The following is an 18,675-nucleotide window of genomic DNA, read 5'->3' on the forward strand; positions in this document are numbered from 1 at the left end:
TGCTAGGATTTAGGGTGCTTTGCTGGGATCGCTATAGAATGGCTTGAAATGACGAGGCGAGCCCTGTCATTGTAAATAGAATTTTGCTCTTTACATAGAAGCTTCGCATCTTTGCATTGTTATATGATTACAATATATTTGCTCTTTCGAAACTTCGAGGTACAAACAAGACATGAATCTCTTCAATTCGTCAAATGATAGGTTCCGGTCCTTGGGGCTCGTTGTCTCAATATGCGTAGGGCTTGATACCTGCACCTTTACGGTTAAGGTGGCCATAGTAAAGTCGTAAAAGAATACATCCCGCCGCCACGAAGAATAACAGTGCGGCATTTGTCCAATGCCCTGTCGGGTATCCCTTGGCCTTCTCGTCTGACTTGTAAATCCAGACGCCGACAATCTGTCCAGGGGCACCGAAGGATATGTTGAGAGCGATAGCAAGTCCGGCTGCTCCAGTGGAGTGTAGATTAGAAGAAAGCCATCCAAGTAGCGGAGGAATACATGCAAAAGCACCACTCGACGCCACTATCAGGCAGCCGTATCGAGACTGCAGTATTTCAGTCTATAGTCACGGTATTGGAATTCGATGTTTGTCATAAACTTACGGCGTAAGCATCAGCTGGGAGTACAGCTGAAGCCAAAAACCCAACCGCACCTATGAATGCGAAAATAGTAGAGTGAAGTCCACGCCTATAACCATAAGTCAATCTTTAGCCCGGCAAGAATGAGGTTTGCAATAGCTTGTTCCATCTATGACTTACGCATTTGAATAGTCTGCAGACCATGCCACTGCAACGGTCACAACATAGGCAGTAGCATATGGAGGAACTGTCATCAGCTGTGCCCGCAAGTTAGAGAAGCCCAGGCCAGCTGTGATTGATGGAGTAAAAAGCGAAAGACTGGAAAATGGCGTAGAAATTCCGAAGTAGATCTGTAGCAAAATAAGCCAGAGAGCTTTAAAGTGTAATTGTGAGGACCTGGAGCTTACAATATAGTGCGCATATAGACGCCAGTCAGTAAGAGTCTTCTTTGCCTCAGCCCAAGTGAGCCCCCCAGAACCTCCATGAGATCCTTCCACCGCGAGACGCTCGCGGGCTAACTCCTTTTCTTCTTCTGAAAGCCAGCTGGCCGTTTCCGGGTAGTCAGGAAGAAGAAACCACACGAGAAAAGCGGATGCACAAGACGGAGCACCTTCGATATAGAACAGATACCGCCATCCTGAAACACCATTAACTCCGTTTATTTGGCCTACTCCATATGCAATGGCACCACCAAAGGCTCCAGCAAGTGTGGCTGATGCAAGGATCAAAGCAACTCGCAACGACCTCTCTGATGTACGGTACCAGAACGTCAGATAATATACCAGCCCGGGGAAGAGCCCGGCTTCAATGGCACCTAGCAGAAATCGAACGGCTGTGAGTTCTCCATAGTTATTGACACCTCCTAGACCGATTGTAAGGGCGCCCCAAGATATCATTAAAAAGGAAATCCATCTCTATCTTCCAGTTAGTCAAGGATAACGACGCAGAGAGAATTTGATTGTCACAATAATACGAACACTAGGCTTGAGCTTCTTCAAAAAGTAATTCGATGGAACCTCAAATATGGCATATGCAATTAAAAAGACCATTAGAGCGATTCTGCACATCTGTTAGCCTTTGCTGCGCTGAATTCCGGACGATATCGTGATCTGTTCGTGGACAGCATACGTGTATTGATAATCTGAGATGTTGGTTTCGGTCATCAAGTCATTTCCCTTGTCAGAATTAAGTGTTTTGGCATTTCCTGATGAGTGATTTAGTGCTCAGCATTTTATGAAATGCTTTATGGATTGATGTGTGCGTACCGATATTGGAACGATCCAAATAGCAAAGCAAATAGATGACGGCAGATAAGGGGACAACCCGTAGATCTTGCTTCCATACCAAAGCCTTCTCGCGAGCTTGTCTGACTGAAACATCACTTGCATTACCACTCATCTGGAAATAAGATGTTGTCAGAGATCTATCGCGGTGAAGGACAAAGTTGAGATGAGGATCATACTTCATACTGCTCCTTCGGCATGCCATTCTCTAAGTCTTCTGCCATTTCAACACGGGTTTTCAATTCGTCTGCCATGGTTCAAGTAGGTGGAAACATTAAATCAAAAATCTGGGGTCCCCGGATTTGCGCAAAGATACTTTATAACTGAATAGAGACTTGCGTTAGCTTGTCCGGTAGACGGAACCGCACGCCGGCTTGCCCCCGCGCAGGCTATTGAAGTTGTGGTGCCAATCATCAGGGGCAGCTCAGTCAGACAAGGATTATATTGGGTTACTCTCTCAAATCATGGGTCCATTGATTTCAATTTCTATAATTGCAACAACGTGATTGGCGAGTCACTGAAATTTGTTGAGGAGCATGTAGGGCATCGGGGCCGACGACCGAAGGGCCTCAACAGCTGTGGAGAAGATCGGCTAAACAGCGATACCAGTACTTGGGAGTGACCAGTTATTCAAATTGCCCGTATGATTCTTCTTATGAGACTTGGCATCCGAAACATTTGAGGTTTCAAAGAATCCGGCGCATCTTAAGATAAAATAAAATAAAAAAAATGCGACAGGGACCGCTGCGAGTCGGCAATGTGTCGGGCGCGACGGGCGACAGTCCACATGCGATGTATCGCATGGCACAAGATGGGAATGTCAATTTCATTGTTGGAGACTGGCTATCTGAGATGAACATTGCTTGGAATGCAATCGCGAAGTCCCAAGACCCTTCTCTAGGCTACGAGCCTGGCTTCCTCATGCAGCTAAGGGAATCAATCGATCTGATAGTGCAGAAGAAGATCAAGGTCATCACCAATGCTGGAGGATTGAACACAGAAGCATTGGCCCATGAAGTTCATGCATTGTGCCAGGAAAAAGGACATCGAAACACCAAAATCGCGGTTGTGCTTGGTGATGATATCTCCGATCTGATACGTGACCCCAAGACTCGACGCAACCTAACACATCTCGATCATCCAGACTTGAACTGTGATGATTGGCCTCTCGAACCACACTGTGGCGTGGCCTATATCGGAGCGTGGGGTATTGTGGAAGCTCTTAACTGCGGCGCCGACATTGTACTTTGCGGCCGTGTTACAGATGCGTCGCCCGTGATTGGTGCTGCAGCTTGGTGGTATCAGTGGTCGAAAGATGCATGGGACAGTCTTGCAGGAGCTCTAGTTGCGGGCCGTAAGTTCTTGAATTCTGATGTTGTCAGTATTCCCTCTAATAACCTTTGTAGATCTTGTCGAGTGCGGCCCTTATGTCACTGGGGCCAACTTTTCAGGCTTTAAAGCGTTTCTTCCTCAATTGATCGACCTTTCGTTTCCCATCGCAGAGATTGAGGAAGATGGCACTTGTGTGATCACAAAATGTCAAGATCACAGCGGTGCAGTGACCAAACATAATACAATCGCTCAATTTCTGTATGAACTTCAAGGAGAACAGTACCTGAATTCCGATGTTGTGGCAGATCTTCACAATGTTCAAATGGACGAAATTGGTTTAGACCGCGTTCGTGTTAGTGGAATTGTGGGCAGTTCGCCTCCAGAGACAACAAAGGCGATCGTCGCTGCACCCGGTGGCTATCAAGCCGAAGCAACATTCTATATCAATGGACTGGATGTCGCCGAGAAGGCAGAGATGATGCGCAACCAGTTATCGCATATTTTCCGGGATAACAAGTTCAGCAAGCTTTCCATTGAACTGTACGGTTCTCCAGCTACAGATCCAAAGAGCCAACAAGAAGGCACAGTTTCACTTCGTATCTTTGCACAAGCAAGAAAACTGGAAGATATCTCAGCATCCAAGTTCAAAATCCCTATTTATGCATTGCGAATGCAAAGTTATCCAGGTACGAAGACTTCATATTAAGCCATTTCTGAGGATGAAGTTGCCAGTTAATCTGATGCATTCGTATCAAATATCTAGGTTACCATATGAACCTTGACTTTCGCACCATGGACCCAAAGCCTTTCATGGAGATCTTCCCAGCCTTGATAAACTTGAGTGTTCTCAATCATCGGGTTCGAGCCTTTCCCAATGGGCCTGAGGTTCAAATTGCACCTCCTTCGATAACAATGAATCAGCCGATTCAACGACCCTCTTATGAGACTCTCCATCCGGTCTCTCTACAGTCTCTCGGGCCAACACAATTAGCTCCGCTAGGAAGCATAGTACACGCACGCTCTGGCGATAAAGCGAACAACTCTAATATTGGGTTCTTTGTGCGGAACGCGGATGAATACCCCTGGCTGAAATCGTTTCTTACAGTTCCTCGACTGAAGGATCTATTTGGTAGTGATTGGTCCGATAAGACAGAGGATGAAACAGAACGAAGAGTGGAACGCTGTGAATTTCCCAAAATTCTGGCAGTTCATTTTCGTGTTTTGGATTTCTTAGATGGAGGCATCGCTAGCTCTAGCAGGATAGATGGCCTTGGTAAAGGTGTTGGAGAGTTTCTTCGCAGTCGAGTAGTGCCTATTCCAATTAAATTTCTGGAAAGGGGCTGGATTTAGGTGATTTTAGATCGGATGCTTCTTTCTCTATATGTTTTATTATATGATGATCGTATCGAGTTTTCCTTCATTCTCCCCATAAATGTACTGCATCCAAAGCCATACCTCCAATCTCATCCAGCCAATCCTGGGAAAGCTGTTGGATAGGTCCGTCGCCACCATGTGCATCATGGAAATGCTGCAAGTCGTCAAAGCAATCTCGAAGAGCTAGGTCTACTCCTAGACTAGATGAAGTAGAGCATTGCGCCGTGTCTATTTGCGTGCTGGGGTTGAAAACGGAAAGCTCTGTCTCGGATCTAGATTCAGTCACTGTATCATGTAAGGTTTTTTGTTGTTGTCCACTCAATGCCAATGAATCAGTTTGTTGAGGCTTCGTGAAAAATGAAATGACATCGGCAAGTACAGCATCTCCGAGACGATCAAAGACTTTATGGCAATGACGTGGCGTAGCCCAGCGCTCGGATACTGCTACCAGAACAATTGAACAGGACCGGCATGTATTGACTACCTCGAGGATCGAAGGGTCTGCTGTCAAAGTAGTGGTAGAGTAAGAAGAGCTATTATTTACCCTGCGTGCACGGAAATGGCCGCTGACAGCATAAATGTAAGACAGACCAGCCATGAAGACTGCGTGTAGAGTGATCCAAGTATAGTTGATGCGTTGGGATGTATGTAACATTGCATATCGAGAAATTGCCTCTTTCGATGCATCAAATATAGGTTGTAGAGCTAGTGGTGTCCGAATTTGAACATTTGATAGCGCAGGTGAAGGTCGATAAAGCATGAGAAGGGTGTTGTAGTATAGCAGCTCATACCATTCCGGCGAGAGGAAGCTAGATTGACGCGTTTTCTGGGTATCTGCAATCAGACGCAAATCCTTCGTCTCGCTCCTCCAATTCTCCAACTCTCGAAACAACGTTGAGCGTCTATCTCCGATCGAGATCTCGTCATGGCTTTGCCCGCGATTGCCGTGTAGTGAGACCATGACCTTGCCACTCAGGATTCGATAACGAGTAATATGATTGAATATTGCGATTGGGGATGGTACACCATGAGGCTTGTCCCCATCGAGCTCGTTACTTTCGTTGAGATCCGGGTCGGGAAGAGCAGTATCTACATCTTCAAGATGTATTGCTAGTGGTCGACCCAGAGTAATACTGACAACTCTAAAATAAAGTCAGAAAATAGGGCATAAAATCTATAGACCAAAGTCCTCAAAGTACCTATCCATATCTAGCACAGACCAAAAGCATCGCCGGCGAGTCTCGCTCTCTGCCAGAAGCTCAGGGCTGGAATGAGATGTCGTTGGAGTATGATAGGTCTGATTGCGATGAAGACCCATTTCAAAACACATTCGAGCCGCAATACCTACCATATGCCATAAACTAGCCGATGTTTCTTCTGCAGAGCTCGTCATGCGATACTGGCATAGCAGAAGTACAGCTTGCAACGCTCTAATGTTGGTACATTGCAAGACTTCATTGACCCGTGCCATTGCGCGAGCTTGGAAGTTTTCACTTTCGGGTAAAGACTGCCATTCGCATTTATGTGCACTCGCCATTGCAATTGCTTGGATCATGTAGAAGATAAAAGCTGACCCGGCATCAGTTTCGAGAACAGAACCATCGGCGTAAATGCGGTCGAGATTTGCGAGAACAGATCGACGATTGAGAAATGGAAAGCAGAGATGATCGTGGTTAAGATATGCATGGTGCAGATGGCGTGCCACTCTCTCCGGTGGTAAAGTCTCCTGGGCAAGTGATAATGATGAGTTAGGCTGCGTTCCAGACCGCAAAGATACGCGGTGTGGAAATTGGCCATGCTGAGCGGGTGGGTTGAGAGAAGCAACTCCTTGAACAAGATTTGCGAAAACAACCCCACTTGCAACACCCAGATACTGGCCATCTCCACCAGCTTGTCGTGAGAGAAAAGATACCTCATCGGCGACTTCGGTACGGTCAAACGGGAACGATGCTTCGGATATCTGCGATGGTCGCTGAGAATCTTGATCTTCCTCATGCCGAGCCTCATCCGACCGCGAGGATTGATATGCCATCAATTGGGATGACAATGCTCGATTCTTGGCCTCCGCCTGTCTCAAGCGTCTTTCAACTCTATCAAAGACTTCGCGGCGCACAGTTGGTTCCCGAGTCCGATCCACGTAGTGACATGTTGCGCGAGCTCTTAGGCATTGACTACATGCAGGAATAGATTTGTCGCATTTCGACTTTCGTCGGTAGCAACGGTCACAAGCCTGCATGATTGATCTATCCCCGCATCCTGTTTCGGTTTCTCAAGTTCTGGCGAGCATTCCCAAATCGTGGAGAAGATGCGGAGAACCTGGGGTTGCCACGTGTCGGCGATCGGGGCCGATGCCCGAGACTCGGCATTGGTATCAGATGGCTTTCTCGCCGATCGGAGTTCATGATTCCTGGATAAATACTCCAAATACAGTTCAAACATCAATTGACATCTCTTCTACGCAAGGAGATTGTAAAATATTACTTTTATATATGTCTAGCTAGTTTCTCTCAACATAATAATAGGGAAAGCTCCCTCAGGTATTAGATATGGCCAAATCCTTGTGATTTTCGCCTCGTAAACAGTTCCTTCATCCATAGTATCCAAATCCTTACTGTGTCATGTCAATTTCATGATTATCCAGTTTGGCTTGCATCCATCGATCGCGCGCTTCCTCACAGTCCCAGTCAGCGTTGCGGCAATTCTTCTTTGCCTCGTCTAACCATCCATCCCAGTTCTTCGTTGCCGGCGCCGCTTGTGTTTTCTTGGCCCAGCCAATTCTCTCTGTAGTACGGATAGCATCCCAAAGAGCTTTGGTGAAATTGGGATTGGGGTGACTATCAAGTTTCTCGACCACATATCGGTCATTCATATTCCACATTTGCGAAGGTTCGGTCAAAAGAGCCATGGCCCAATAAGCGAGATTGAGAACAATGTAGGCCAAACCTACGGCAATCTGGATTTTCCACCCGGTGTTACTGAAGAAAATGATGGCAGCCATGAGAAGTACAGTGCTAGTGGCAAGGAGAGCTTGGTGATATCGTCCATTGAAAACGTAGTCGCAGACTTCAGTGCCGGCATAGAGTTCGCGCGCGACTTCTTCAGGGCACTGGACGCAGACGAATGCACCAGATCGGGTCTTAATCACGACGTCTCCATCAGCCACCTTGCTCTTGACATTGCGGACCGAGAGACTTGGGCGCCACTGCGCGGACATGCAGGCCATGGAGGTTGACAGGGACATCGTTCCTAGGCCCAGCAAGCCTACTGCCGAATGCTGAACACCGGCCCAGACGAATAAGGCGATTGTCATAAGAATGGAAGCAAATGTCACCAAATTGAGTGGACAGAACTTGTGTAGCGGAATGATGGCCTTCTGAGGGCCCGTCGGCTTCTTCTCGACGTCCTTCGCAGCATCTTCCAACTCTTTATTCGCGTCTTTTCGGTGGGTGATACGGAAGGACTGGAAGAAGAATGGGGGCAGCGATTCAATGTTGTGAATGACGTCGGCGAAGAAGTTGAGCTCATTGAATTGATTACCGGAGTGAACGCCAACGACAGTCACGTCCTTGACAGCCGGTAGTCGTGCTGGTCGGTCGGTATCCAGCATCGTTTCAGGGGCTGGAAGAAGTCGGGGGAAGCTGCCAAAAGGCGACGCTGTGATGGCCTGCGCGTGCTTCTCAATAGCAGACCCTCCGACAACTGCCAGCAGACCGACAATGTCGAAGCTCCAGGAGACTTCGCCCTCCTCGACATCTAGTGGGAACCAGACCATATTGCTTTTTTTGAGAGAAGATATTTTGCAATCAGAATTGGACTCCCAAGAATGCGACAGGCGAGGGTAACGGGAAAAATGAAATAATTATAATCGTGCGTGAAGGAGCACAAGCCCAAAATGTGCTGCTACAGCTCAAGGTCCACTTTCTTTAGGGACGGCGCAGGGTATTCTCCACACAAAGTTCCTATTCAGGTGATTGACATTCGAAGTGGTGGAGATGTAGATTAGCGTTCTGATTTTATGGGACCAGTACGATTCACCGTTCGTGCTTTTTCGCAATATAGTGGATGCTTCTGTCAAGGTGCCAATCAAGTCCAGCGAAGGAGAAATCTCTGCATGATCTATTTCACCCGATCTCTAAATTTTAAGATGTGGGACGAGGGCGGCGTAAGGAGTATGGAATATTGCGTCCAGTCCGTAATTCAGCCAGTAAACAAACGGAGCATATACAGTATTGCTCGGTCCGTGTTGGAACTTCTGCAAAGCTTTGAAGGTTCCTGACTCGCGCTCAATTACTCAAGGACTGCTTGAGAAGAGAGAAAAATTTTGCAAATGACATCCCACCGTGCATTCGTATACGGGCAACTCCGTGCAAATGAAGATTTCATTGATCCTTGACAGCGGGGTAGACATGAGGTGGCTGGCGCCAAGTAGCGGATTTGTTAGGTTCGGGATATAGATCCACCCTTGAGCCAGCCACCGGCCCTAAAATTTTAGACACACGATCCTATCCTTAGGGAGTTTCCCCTCTCCTGTCCAGCAGATATCTTGAAGCTGGGAAAAAATTGCCGAGGGGTGGCGGACAGACCTCATTGGTGGCGGAATATGTAGAAGTGAATAGTGAGGCAGCAAATGTAGGGATACATAGTGGAGAGTGGATGAGCTGGAGGAGTTCTCAACAGCTGAATATCTTCTCCACTTGATCGGCCATCACCATCTCGGGCTTGTCGATCACCGGGAAGACGCGGTATGTATAATCAATCTCAGTCGATAGCCGAGGGTCCACGCAATGGTATCAAAAAGCTTTTCTGGTTCGCCTAGTTCGCCTAGTCTGCACCAACCTTGTCGATATAGTACGTACATTATGTCCCCTCTTCCAGCTGAATTTTCCGTGCGGAGTACCTTGGTATAGATGTGAAAATGGATTTAGGTGGCTATACTATCCCGATGATTAGGTCGCCTCGTCCCTAGATCTTCTCATTCGACAATGCTTGCCGGCCAGCGTCGTTTCCTGACGTCAATCCAGCGAGATATTTTTTGCTCGTGTCGTCAAGACGGGAACCGGCGAGCAGTACACCCATGATATGGCCCACTAGCTGTCCTTGTGTGATGAGACCACAGCGAATCACGTCACCCATCAGATCATACGTGCTGTGTACTTTCAGTCCTCGCATGAGACGCTCTGTCCACCAGGTTAGTCTATTGTCTCGGATAGAAGTTCGGATCGTGCACGGTTGTCACTTACTGCTCAAACCCCAGCTGGCAGGCTTGGTGATCTCCACTTTATAGCTGCGGATCCATGACTTGGGATACGAGGCTCGCAATCCGATCGGGTGACCCAAACTCTTGATTGAGAGGGTGCTGGTATTGCGAACCTCAGGAACCACGGACTCTCCGTCTGGTTTATCGCCAGTGTTTTGGGTCTGCGCGACTGGCTGTTCGTCGGACTGTTTCGAGTCGTCCTCATGGGCCCTCTTCTCGGCGTCTGCTTGATCTCCAGCTTCCTCGAGATCCGTGATGTCTATTGGCTATGAGTATATTGCGTCGAGATAGGTTTGCGCATTAATACTTACTCTCATCGGGCTCTTTCTCCATTGTGTCTTCGGTCTTCTCATCGCTTTGGGATTTTTCCGATCCAGACTTAGCAGTAACCCCAAGGCTCTCAAGTGCCAATTTATCCTCTAGATATTGCTTAACTTTTAGTTCGATGTTTGGATCCAAAGAGCACTCACTATAAACGATAATCCCATGCTCAAATCGAGCATTTGCGGAGTAGGCGATGAGGAAAAACACATCTATGAACCCAATGAATCGAATCTTGCCAGCCCATTGCTCACCATTTATGGACAGCTCCCATGGATGTATATCGCTGAAGCAATGTCAGTTTCGTGGACTGGAAGAAACCATAAAGAGAGCTGTGTTATAAAAGAAAAACACACCAATCGCACTCCAATGTATTGTCCTGAATGGATCTTCCAAATGTCTCTAATACCCGATGATAAGATGCCATTTTGATCTGGCTGTAATCTTTTGATGCTTGATTGAAGGTCTCGTCTAGAGAATCAACTCAGAAAGGATAGAGAAATTGGGAATATCGAAATAACTAAACCACATCGACTGGAAATTAGTCTGAAGCTTAAGAAAGTACCAGCAGATTGGAACGGGGTGTCATTGAGTCTCGAGACCCGCAGGCGATGCCCAGCTGAATCGTGGGTGGAGAACTTGGCCCACTGCGCGAAAATATGTCGCATGCATGAACGGGGTATCCGAATGGTGAAGATTACAGAGAAAGTGTCGATCTCATACTGAATGTCTCAGGCCTTCGTTTACCATATTTCTCCAAATGGATCTTGCAGGTGGAGTTCAATCAAAATGAGAAGATGATAGGCCCAGCCGGTGCCAAAAGAATGCTCGGCTGAGGATGGGACACAAGATGGCGTATTATAATTCCTGCGATACTTGTTTTAGCGTTCGGAGTTGTCGTCTTCCTTTCAGGTTGAGAGAAATCCCCCCCCCATCATCTCCTAACAATATCCGCATTCTTCCCTCATTGTGAAGTTTCTCTCAGGTCACAAGTCTTGAGTGACAATGAATTCGCTCGATACGATCAGATCAGCCCTTTCGGACTCGATCATCTCCAATTCAACCCTAAAAGAGGCGCTTGATGCTGCAAGCTTTGTCACAGATCGTTCCAAGCGGTTCAAAGACGTTGCGCTTGATGATACTCAAAAGCATAAGCTACGTCGAATTCTGAACCATTTTCTTGTTCCGACAGTCCAACCCAAATTTGTGGACGATGATGATCTTGTACATCCCGATGATGATGTCGTGCCAGATGACTGGCTAGTCAAGGATGAAGAAGATGTAAAGACACCTACACGCATGATTGATGTCGATACCATGAACATGGTTCCAACATACAATCTGGGATTACAAGATCAATACTGCATTGTGTCTCATAGTTGGAAAGGCGCTGAGATTACCTACGGATACTTCAATGAAGCCAAATCTTTCGAGCCCGCGGCTTCCAAGAAGGTGCCACAGAATGAAGAGTCAGATTCAGACTCAAATGATGTGGGAAATGTCGTCAAAAAATGCAAGTCTGATATCGAGAAGCTAGAGGCAAAGATCAACGCTGCCCTTCCAGATGTCTGCGCCAGGTCTGATGGAGAGCGCCCTCAAGATATCACAACTCTGCTTCAGTGGTACGCTGATGCCAATGGAGCTGAGTGGTCTCTTGGAAACTCACACAAGAAATACCATGATGCCAACGCAACCCTTGCCAGTGCCGAAAGAGAGGCACAGTTTTATACGAGTCTTTCAGAAAACATCAATGATCTTGCCAGCAACAAGTCTGACAATAATAAGTCGGACTCGAAGAAAGGCCCAGAAATGAAACAAGTGGCTTCGGCAATCAAAAGTCTCAAAAGTAACGCAAAGAAGAACAGTGACGACGCCAAAAAGAATCACGATGATGCCGTGGCAAAGCGAAGAGAACTCGAAAGTACGATTGTCTTTTTTGACAAAAATCGCGAGCTATGCTACGGTATTGAGGCATTGCTCGTAGCTTTGCAACACATTCGATCTTCCCGCAAGATTCTGGAGTCAATCGCTCAGGCGAAAAAGCTTTTTGATGAGCATTTCCCTCGAGGTGGAAAGCGATACGTCTGGCTCGATACTTGCTGCATCAACAAAGCAGACAGTTTTGAGTTGACTGAGTCTCTGTCTCTGATGGGAGACTGGTACACCAATGCTGATCTCTGTTTGGTGCACCTGGATACACCAAGAGACGAGAAATCTTGGATTGAGGAATGGAAATACTGGAAGGATCCCTCCCATGTCCCAGTTCCACTGAACATGACCAGTTTTGGGGAGATCGGTGGCGGCGCCAACGACGAAGAAAAGAATAAATACCAAGTTGAGTGGGCGACGCGTGGATGGACACTGCAGGAGTTGGTACTGAGTAAGGTAACTTACTATGTCAACTCACATTGGCAAAACCTCACACGCCCCATCGAAGTTCTTGGGCCATTATACTTCCTGCGGCCTTTCTTGAACAGCTATCTGCAACATCCCTATGTTCAAAGTCACAACTCGATGCCAACAGAGCGGTTTGAGGATCTGAGAAAACTGGTTTCCTCCCAGTTCAGCAAAGCTAATATGTCTCAGGAGCAGGAGCTCACTCTTATGCTTCAAGCATTGGGCTTTGTGGCACCGAGAGGTCTAAAGGAGAGTCTAGCTGAGTCCCAAATCGGGAAGGCAGTGCTGACTGCTTCCCGGCAACTTCCAAGCGTGTTGAGTGCTCTTCTTACAGACGGAAATGTCTCATGTCCTGCTTCTCTGTCAGATCTGAAGGATGGCGAGGACATTGCGCCACGAATCACCGTCTTCAATCACTTGCTGTCTACCTTGGCTAGCCTCACAAGCCACCAAATCTTAAATGATCGAGATTTCATTGCCAAATTTAGCAAGGTTGAGAACATGACGAATTGGATTGGCGGTGCTCTTGGAGATTCTTCTGCCAGCACATCCCTTGTCGCAGCATCGCAGCGAGTTACCACCGTTGCCACTGACCAGGCTTATTCTTTGATGGGTATTCTCGGCGTGCGATTCCCAGCATTCCCTGCCGAGGGGCTTCCTAAAGCGCTTGCTCGTCTGTTGGACGAAGTAGTCATTTCATATAACGACGTCTCGGTTTTCAACTGGACTGGAAAACATCGCGGAAGCCCTCTCCACGGTCGTTCCTTGTATCCGACAAACATTGATGCATTCGTCGACCCCACAAACAACCCGCAAGTCAAGTCTAAAGCACAGACAAGCAAACGGATTCTTGATCTATTTCGAGCTCAGCGAGTCCGCCAAAGCCAGACCGCATGCAATGTGAATGAGCTTCTGGCCGAGATGCTTGCTTTGAGCAAGAAACTGCCCGAGCAATGTACTGTGTTTGCAAGCCTTGGAGACCTGGCTACCCAAATCAAGGCGACTAGTTTTGACAAGCTGGGCGCGCATATTGGGGAATTGAGAGACATCGTTGCAAAGCTGCGGGACTTTACTCCAGAAGAGTCCTATGAAGCCAGTAAAAACCAATCTCTTGCTGGTAGACTCAACAGCACTAAGGAGCGAGTTGGCTCATATTCCAAGAATTTGAAGTTCGAGGCACCGAAAATCGAAGTTCCCAAGTTCGAAGTTCCCAAAATGTCCTTTGGATGGAAAAAAGGAAGTGCCCAACCAGCTGAAAAGGCTCAACCGAGTGAACCAGCAACACCTGAGACACCTGCCACTCCAGCCACGCCAGCGGCAGAAGAGCCATCCGCTGCCTCCCTGCAATATGATGCATTGAATACGAAAATTGTGGAAGTTATCAAGATTTTCAAAGATCCCGAGGTACCTGAAGTGGAAATTGGAGAGGACAGTGCTCTGGATGCACAGGCTGGCACTGCTGAGGAAAACAGTACTGCTACTCCGGAGCCAGAGGGTAGAAGAATGGTGTGTCCAAACCCAATCACAGTGAGCAGCGGCGGTATTCGTGGAATTTTCGATATCCAGCGAATCATCGTCACCATGATCAACCCCAAATCTCTGCGCGCCCGAGTCCGATCTGCAGTAAGAGGTCAAAAGATCGATGGGTGGTGCACTGTTAGCACTGGTCTTTCTGTGACTCTTGTCGCTTTCTCCGCCGAACGCGATGTTTTGGCCCAGCAGCTTGACCTGGCAGAAGTGATCAGTGCCCATATTGACCCTACAGAGACCCCAGAGCCTGGGCAGTCTGACAAGTCTGAGAAGCCCGAGAAGCCTGAATCAGGCAATGGAGACGAGGGAAAATCTGGTGAGACGAAGGATGCGAAGGACACTCCCAAAAAGGATGAGGGAATTCTCAGTGGCCTCAAACTTGAGAAGTCAAAGGAGCAAGTCAGAGTTGGTCGCATGATCAATTTTGTGCAAAAGCAAGATCTCCACGGAATTGCTGGAGAGTGGGTGTTGGCTCGTTTCTCCGGTGTCCCTGGCGCCAAATGGTTCCTGTCTGAACTGGTACTGGGTGCTGGGAATGACTTTTATGGTCGCAGAATTGCCACGGACGCTTTCAGCTTCGAAGATGCTGCCCCCGAGAAGGGTCTCACTGAGTACTGGCACCAATTCACCACGGAGAAGAAAGCACGTACTTGTGACACGCTTGACATGTACCTCAACCGGCAGAAGATGTGGCAAGCTGCTGGTACTCAGCTCGACCAATTGCAAAAGGTAGAGAACACATCCCAAGAGCCTGGTAAAGAAGGTTTCCAGGGTGATTTGGAGATGGCCTGGGACATTGTTCAGAATGTTTCTCTTGACAAGGTTGTCAACCTGGGTAAGATGTCTGGCTTGGGTATTGGTGGCCTGGGTGCTCAGCTTTGGGCCGATCATTTGGAAAAGCGCATCGAGAAAGGCGCTTTGAAGCGTGTTCCAGTGCATTTGCGAACTCCAGTTCGTGATCTTGACCAGAACAGAAAGCTACTGCCGGCCATGTTCCATGCTGGGCGCGAGATGCACATGTTCTAGTCGTGAAAATAAGGGGAATTGTATCTAGTCCAGCAATTGGAGATAGCCAAAGAAATTGAGACTTATCCCATGGCGTCGAGTTTCATTATATAGACAGACTTGTATTTGAGAAAATGTCGAGAAACGTTTTGCAGTTGAAACAAGGTTTGCTTTGAATTCTTGCTAGGTGAGCATGTGACTCGAAAGGGATTCGATGCAATGCAGTTGCGACTCGCCTTCCTTATTGCTCCTTCCTTGGAAACTATATCTCCAACTGCCTCAGGTTTCTAATAACTTACTACTTCACCTGCATTCTAGTGAAAGACTCCACATTCCTCTTTTCTTGCTGATCCTCCCATTCATATTGTATTGGCATAATTTTGGTTCTAGGGTCAACTTAATTGTCATCAATACAAATACATCCATGACCTGGAAACTATACAAAAAACGTAGCCCTACGTTTATCACATGACCTGCATTTAAACACCACAATGATCTGCAACAATACACCGCCTAACAAGTAGAGCCGCACCAAATGAAGTCCAAGTCTGAATTCGAGTTGAATTCAACGTTTCAAGGAAAGAAAAGAAAAGAATCGATTTGAAACCCTATTTCAGTCCTCTTTATTCAAATAAAAAAAAAATACCAAAATGAGCTCCGATAAGAGAAATTTAACACCGTCGGCCATTGTCCTCGAGATCGAGGGACGTGAAAATATCGTACTGGATATTTCCACCCCAGACTCGCGCAAAAAGCTATCCGAGCACCCCGTTAAGATCAAGGAGGGTACTACCTACAGCATCAAAATTGTTTTCAGAGTACGATTTAATGTTGTGACTGGTCTGAAATATTTGGAGGAAAGGAAACGCCAAGGGATTCTGATCGAAAAGAGCGACACTTTCATGGTAATTGTCATTCGATTTCCCCTCTGTATAAACAAGACACAGCTAACCAAGATATCAGGGCTCTTATGCGCCTATCCTGGAGGGCCAGCCCGATTTTGAAGTCTTATGTGAGTCATCGGCCATTTTTGCATTGATTTCCCTTAAACTAAGTTCTTTCTATCAGTTGGGGGTGAAGAAGCCCCGTCTGGCATGGGAGTCTTTGGAAGATATGATGTGACCTCCTCTTTGGCAGACGAAGAAAACAACTATGTTGAAGCTCATTGGGCTTACGAGGTCACGGAGGATTGGTGAAATGGGCCATTCCGAGCTTTAATTGAGCTATGCTGCATTTTTAAAGGCTACATAAGTTATGATGTTCTCCACCCCCATTCAAATTGTTGAATACAATTACACCTAAAAGGTCTGTGTAATAATACAATTTAACATGAAATCTTCATTTACCTATGCGGTCAATTGATAGTGTTCGTAAATCCTACTACTAGCTCAAACTTCCAAGTTTGCTCACAAGATTGTCAATATTCCAAAGTCATGGGCAGCTGCAGCTCTAAACTCGACACATTTTGAGAGAAATCCTTGTGTTTAGCCTTTGCCATTTGAGATTGACTTGAATTAATTCGTTGACATATTTATTTGGACTTCATATATTGCGAATGCTAGTAGTTTCTAAATGATGAGCTCATGGTGAAGCTTGTGGATCGATTATAAATCAAACTACGGAAGTTGCGGGGATTGCAGAAAACCCCTGCTAGAATTTCTTCACATTTACAATAATTCAACTATCGTATAAAAACTCGAAATCAAAATGACTATTCCGGCATCATTCAAAGCTGCAGTGGTTCCCGAACCACATGCTCAACATACAATCACGGAGCGCTCGCTCCCACCTCTTCAATCCACCCATGTGGCGATCAAGATCACCGCCACCGCCGTCAACCCAGTTGACTGGAAGATGCGGGACTACAACGTTTTCCTGAAAGAATATCCAGCTGTCCTCGGCTCCGACGCCGCTGGTGAAATTGTTGCCGTGGGATCTGACGTTACCACTCACAAGGTCGGCGAGCGTGTATTCTTCCAAGGAATCATCGCCAATTACAACGCTTCAACTTTCCAGCAATACTGTGCTATGCCCGCTGAGTTGGTTTCGAAGACCCCTTCGAACATCACCGACGACCAAGCATCTGGTATTAGTCTTGCGACCGTTGCCGTCGTAACCGGCTTGTACGATCAAACCGGCCACGGTATTATCCCACCATGGGCACCCAATGGCAGTGAAGCTGGTAAAGGACAAGCAATTGCAATCATTGGTGGCTCTTCTAGCGTTGGCCAGTATGCCATTCAATTTGCACGTCTGTCTGGTTTCTCGCGTATCATTACCAACGCCAGTGAGGCGCACCATGAGTTCCTGACGGGCCTGGGAGCTCACGTTGTTTTGGATCGTAAGACAGCGACTGCGGAGCAATTCAAAGCTGCAAGCGAAGACCTTCCACTGTGTTATGTGTATGACGCGATTTCCGGTCCGGAAACGCAGGCCCTCGGCGTGCAGATTGCTGAGGCGAGCGGAGTTGCACAGAAGGTGGTCGTTGTGCAGAGTGTTAATGAGGATGCGAAGAAGTTGGGTGAGAGTAAGACGCCTCAAGTCAGTATTGCCATGATCCTAGGCTTGGGCAGTAACCCAGCTCTGCGACATCTGAGTGAGCCAATGGTCCGTTATCTTGGTGGTGATGATGGATGTATTGCTAAAGGGCTATATACACCTAACCGGGTACGGGTTGTTGAGGGTGGCATTGAGTCTGTGGAGACGGCTTTGAAGCTAAATAAGGATGGTGTTTCTGGTGAAAAGGTCATTTTCCGCCCAAATGCTTAGTTGGCTAGATATCCGCAAAATATCAATTTATAATTTTATCAAGTTGTTTGGAAAGCCTGCAGTTTCAGACCGTCCAGAATCTTTCGTTGCTATGATATAGTTGGACATTATAGAATGTAATAAATGCAATGATTGCTGTACAGCTCGTAGCACGAGATAACACTTTCTGCATCTGTTGATGCTATACTAGCATGACATCAGGCTAGTCCAACATAGCTTCAGCCGATCCCCAAATGGAAGCAGCCATATTCTGGCAATACAAGCTGAACCATCACTCTTTGAAGCATCCATAATGAGTATGAAGGTCTGGTTTAATATTGGATCAAGTAGAGGGGGGAAAGATTTCGAATAGACTGCGGTTTTTCCCGACAAAAAATAGAGTACTTAAAGCTGTGGTATATTGAAAAGGGCAAAAAAGAGAAAAGACCAGGCCCAGGAGTCGAACCCCGATTACAAAGACGGCACTCGAAGTCTGCTAGATCACTACCAACTTGTACTAACCCGGCTGATTTTGACTAGCATTTCCCAGCAGTATATCATCATCGATAGTATGCTCCTTTGTTTAGCCTGAGGTTTGCCATATTCGAGTATTATTCGGGGAAAATCGAGCATGTCTACCTTTGCTTCGTAGATGCTACTAGATATTTTGGCTTTGATAATCTCACGAAGGTCAATTTGAGACCAGACGTCAATAGCAGCCGAGCGAGATGCCTTGAGTGGTAGGTTGCCGGTAATTCTTTATAGAACTCCCAAAGTTTTGAATAGGAATGAGCTATGTCTACTCAAAATTTACCGTCAAGATACAAAAGAGAATTACTCTTATAGACAA

At 46.9% G+C, this 18,675-nt stretch overlaps 8 protein-coding genes across 8 annotated transcripts; 4 read left to right on the top strand and 4 right to left on the bottom strand.

Moving 5' to 3' along the window:
* Window positions 1–226: 226 nt before the first annotated feature.
* On the bottom strand, window positions 227–2,115 carry N7469_003390 (uncharacterized protein; the record flags this gene model as incomplete). Its single annotated transcript, XM_056642310.1, has 8 exons — window positions 227–544; window positions 603–687; window positions 759–928; window positions 986–1,492; window positions 1,556–1,637; window positions 1,707–1,782; window positions 1,844–1,976; window positions 2,041–2,115. 8 exons carry the CDS (start codon window positions 2,113–2,115, stop codon window positions 227–229), a joined length of 1,446 nt encoding a protein of 481 aa, XP_056501722.1.
* A 475-nt stretch (window positions 2,116–2,590) lies between these two features.
* On the top strand, window positions 2,591–4,543 carry N7469_003391 (acyclic terpene utilization AtuA family protein; the record flags this gene model as incomplete). The annotated part of the gene is made up of 3 exons (XM_056642311.1): window positions 2,591–3,215; window positions 3,268–3,879; window positions 3,957–4,543. The coding sequence occupies 3 exons, from the start codon at window positions 2,591–2,593 to the stop codon at window positions 4,541–4,543; spliced, it is 1,824 nt and encodes a 607-aa protein (XP_056501723.1).
* Window positions 4,544–4,610: 67 nt separating this feature from the next.
* N7469_003392 (uncharacterized protein) lies at window positions 4,611–6,803 on the bottom strand (the record flags this gene model as incomplete). The annotated part of the gene is made up of 2 exons (XM_056642312.1): window positions 4,611–5,709; window positions 5,767–6,803. The coding sequence occupies 2 exons, from the start codon at window positions 6,801–6,803 to the stop codon at window positions 4,611–4,613; spliced, it is 2,136 nt and encodes a 711-aa protein (XP_056501724.1).
* Window positions 6,804–7,175: 372 nt separating this feature from the next.
* N7469_003393 (uncharacterized protein) lies at window positions 7,176–8,339 on the bottom strand (the record flags this gene model as incomplete). The annotated part of the gene is made up of 1 exon (XM_056642313.1): window positions 7,176–8,339. The coding sequence occupies one exon, from the start codon at window positions 8,337–8,339 to the stop codon at window positions 7,176–7,178; it is 1,164 nt and encodes a 387-aa protein (XP_056501725.1).
* Window positions 8,340–9,529: 1,190 nt separating this feature from the next.
* On the bottom strand, window positions 9,530–10,572 carry N7469_003394 (uncharacterized protein; the record flags this gene model as incomplete). Its single annotated transcript, XM_056642314.1, has 5 exons — window positions 9,530–9,744; window positions 9,808–10,083; window positions 10,136–10,243; window positions 10,295–10,431; window positions 10,502–10,572. 5 exons carry the CDS (start codon window positions 10,570–10,572, stop codon window positions 9,530–9,532), a joined length of 807 nt encoding a protein of 268 aa, XP_056501726.1.
* A 578-nt stretch (window positions 10,573–11,150) lies between these two features.
* On the top strand, window positions 11,151–15,098 carry N7469_003395 (uncharacterized protein; the record flags this gene model as incomplete). The annotated part of the gene is made up of 1 exon (XM_056642315.1): window positions 11,151–15,098. The coding sequence occupies one exon, from the start codon at window positions 11,151–11,153 to the stop codon at window positions 15,096–15,098; it is 3,948 nt and encodes a 1,315-aa protein (XP_056501727.1).
* Window positions 15,099–15,727: 629 nt separating this feature from the next.
* On the top strand, window positions 15,728–16,273 carry N7469_003396 (E set domain-containing protein; the record flags this gene model as incomplete). Its single annotated transcript, XM_056642316.1, has 3 exons — window positions 15,728–15,982; window positions 16,041–16,089; window positions 16,146–16,273. 3 exons carry the CDS (start codon window positions 15,728–15,730, stop codon window positions 16,271–16,273), a joined length of 432 nt encoding a protein of 143 aa, XP_056501728.1.
* A 511-nt stretch (window positions 16,274–16,784) lies between these two features.
* On the top strand, window positions 16,785–17,846 carry N7469_003397 (zinc-binding alcohol dehydrogenase family protein; the record flags this gene model as incomplete). The annotated part of the gene is made up of 1 exon (XM_056642317.1): window positions 16,785–17,846. One exon carries the CDS (start codon window positions 16,785–16,787, stop codon window positions 17,844–17,846), a length of 1,062 nt encoding a protein of 353 aa, XP_056501729.1.
* Between the last annotated feature and the right edge of the window lie 829 nt (window positions 17,847–18,675).

Source organism: Penicillium citrinum (genome assembly GCF_028827155.1).
Source record: "Penicillium citrinum strain IBT 23319 chromosome Unknown utg000003l:1.0-4596430.0:1.0-4598250.0, whole genome shotgun sequence".
NCBI classification, from domain to species: Eukaryota; Fungi; Ascomycota; class Eurotiomycetes; order Eurotiales; family Aspergillaceae; genus Penicillium; species Penicillium citrinum.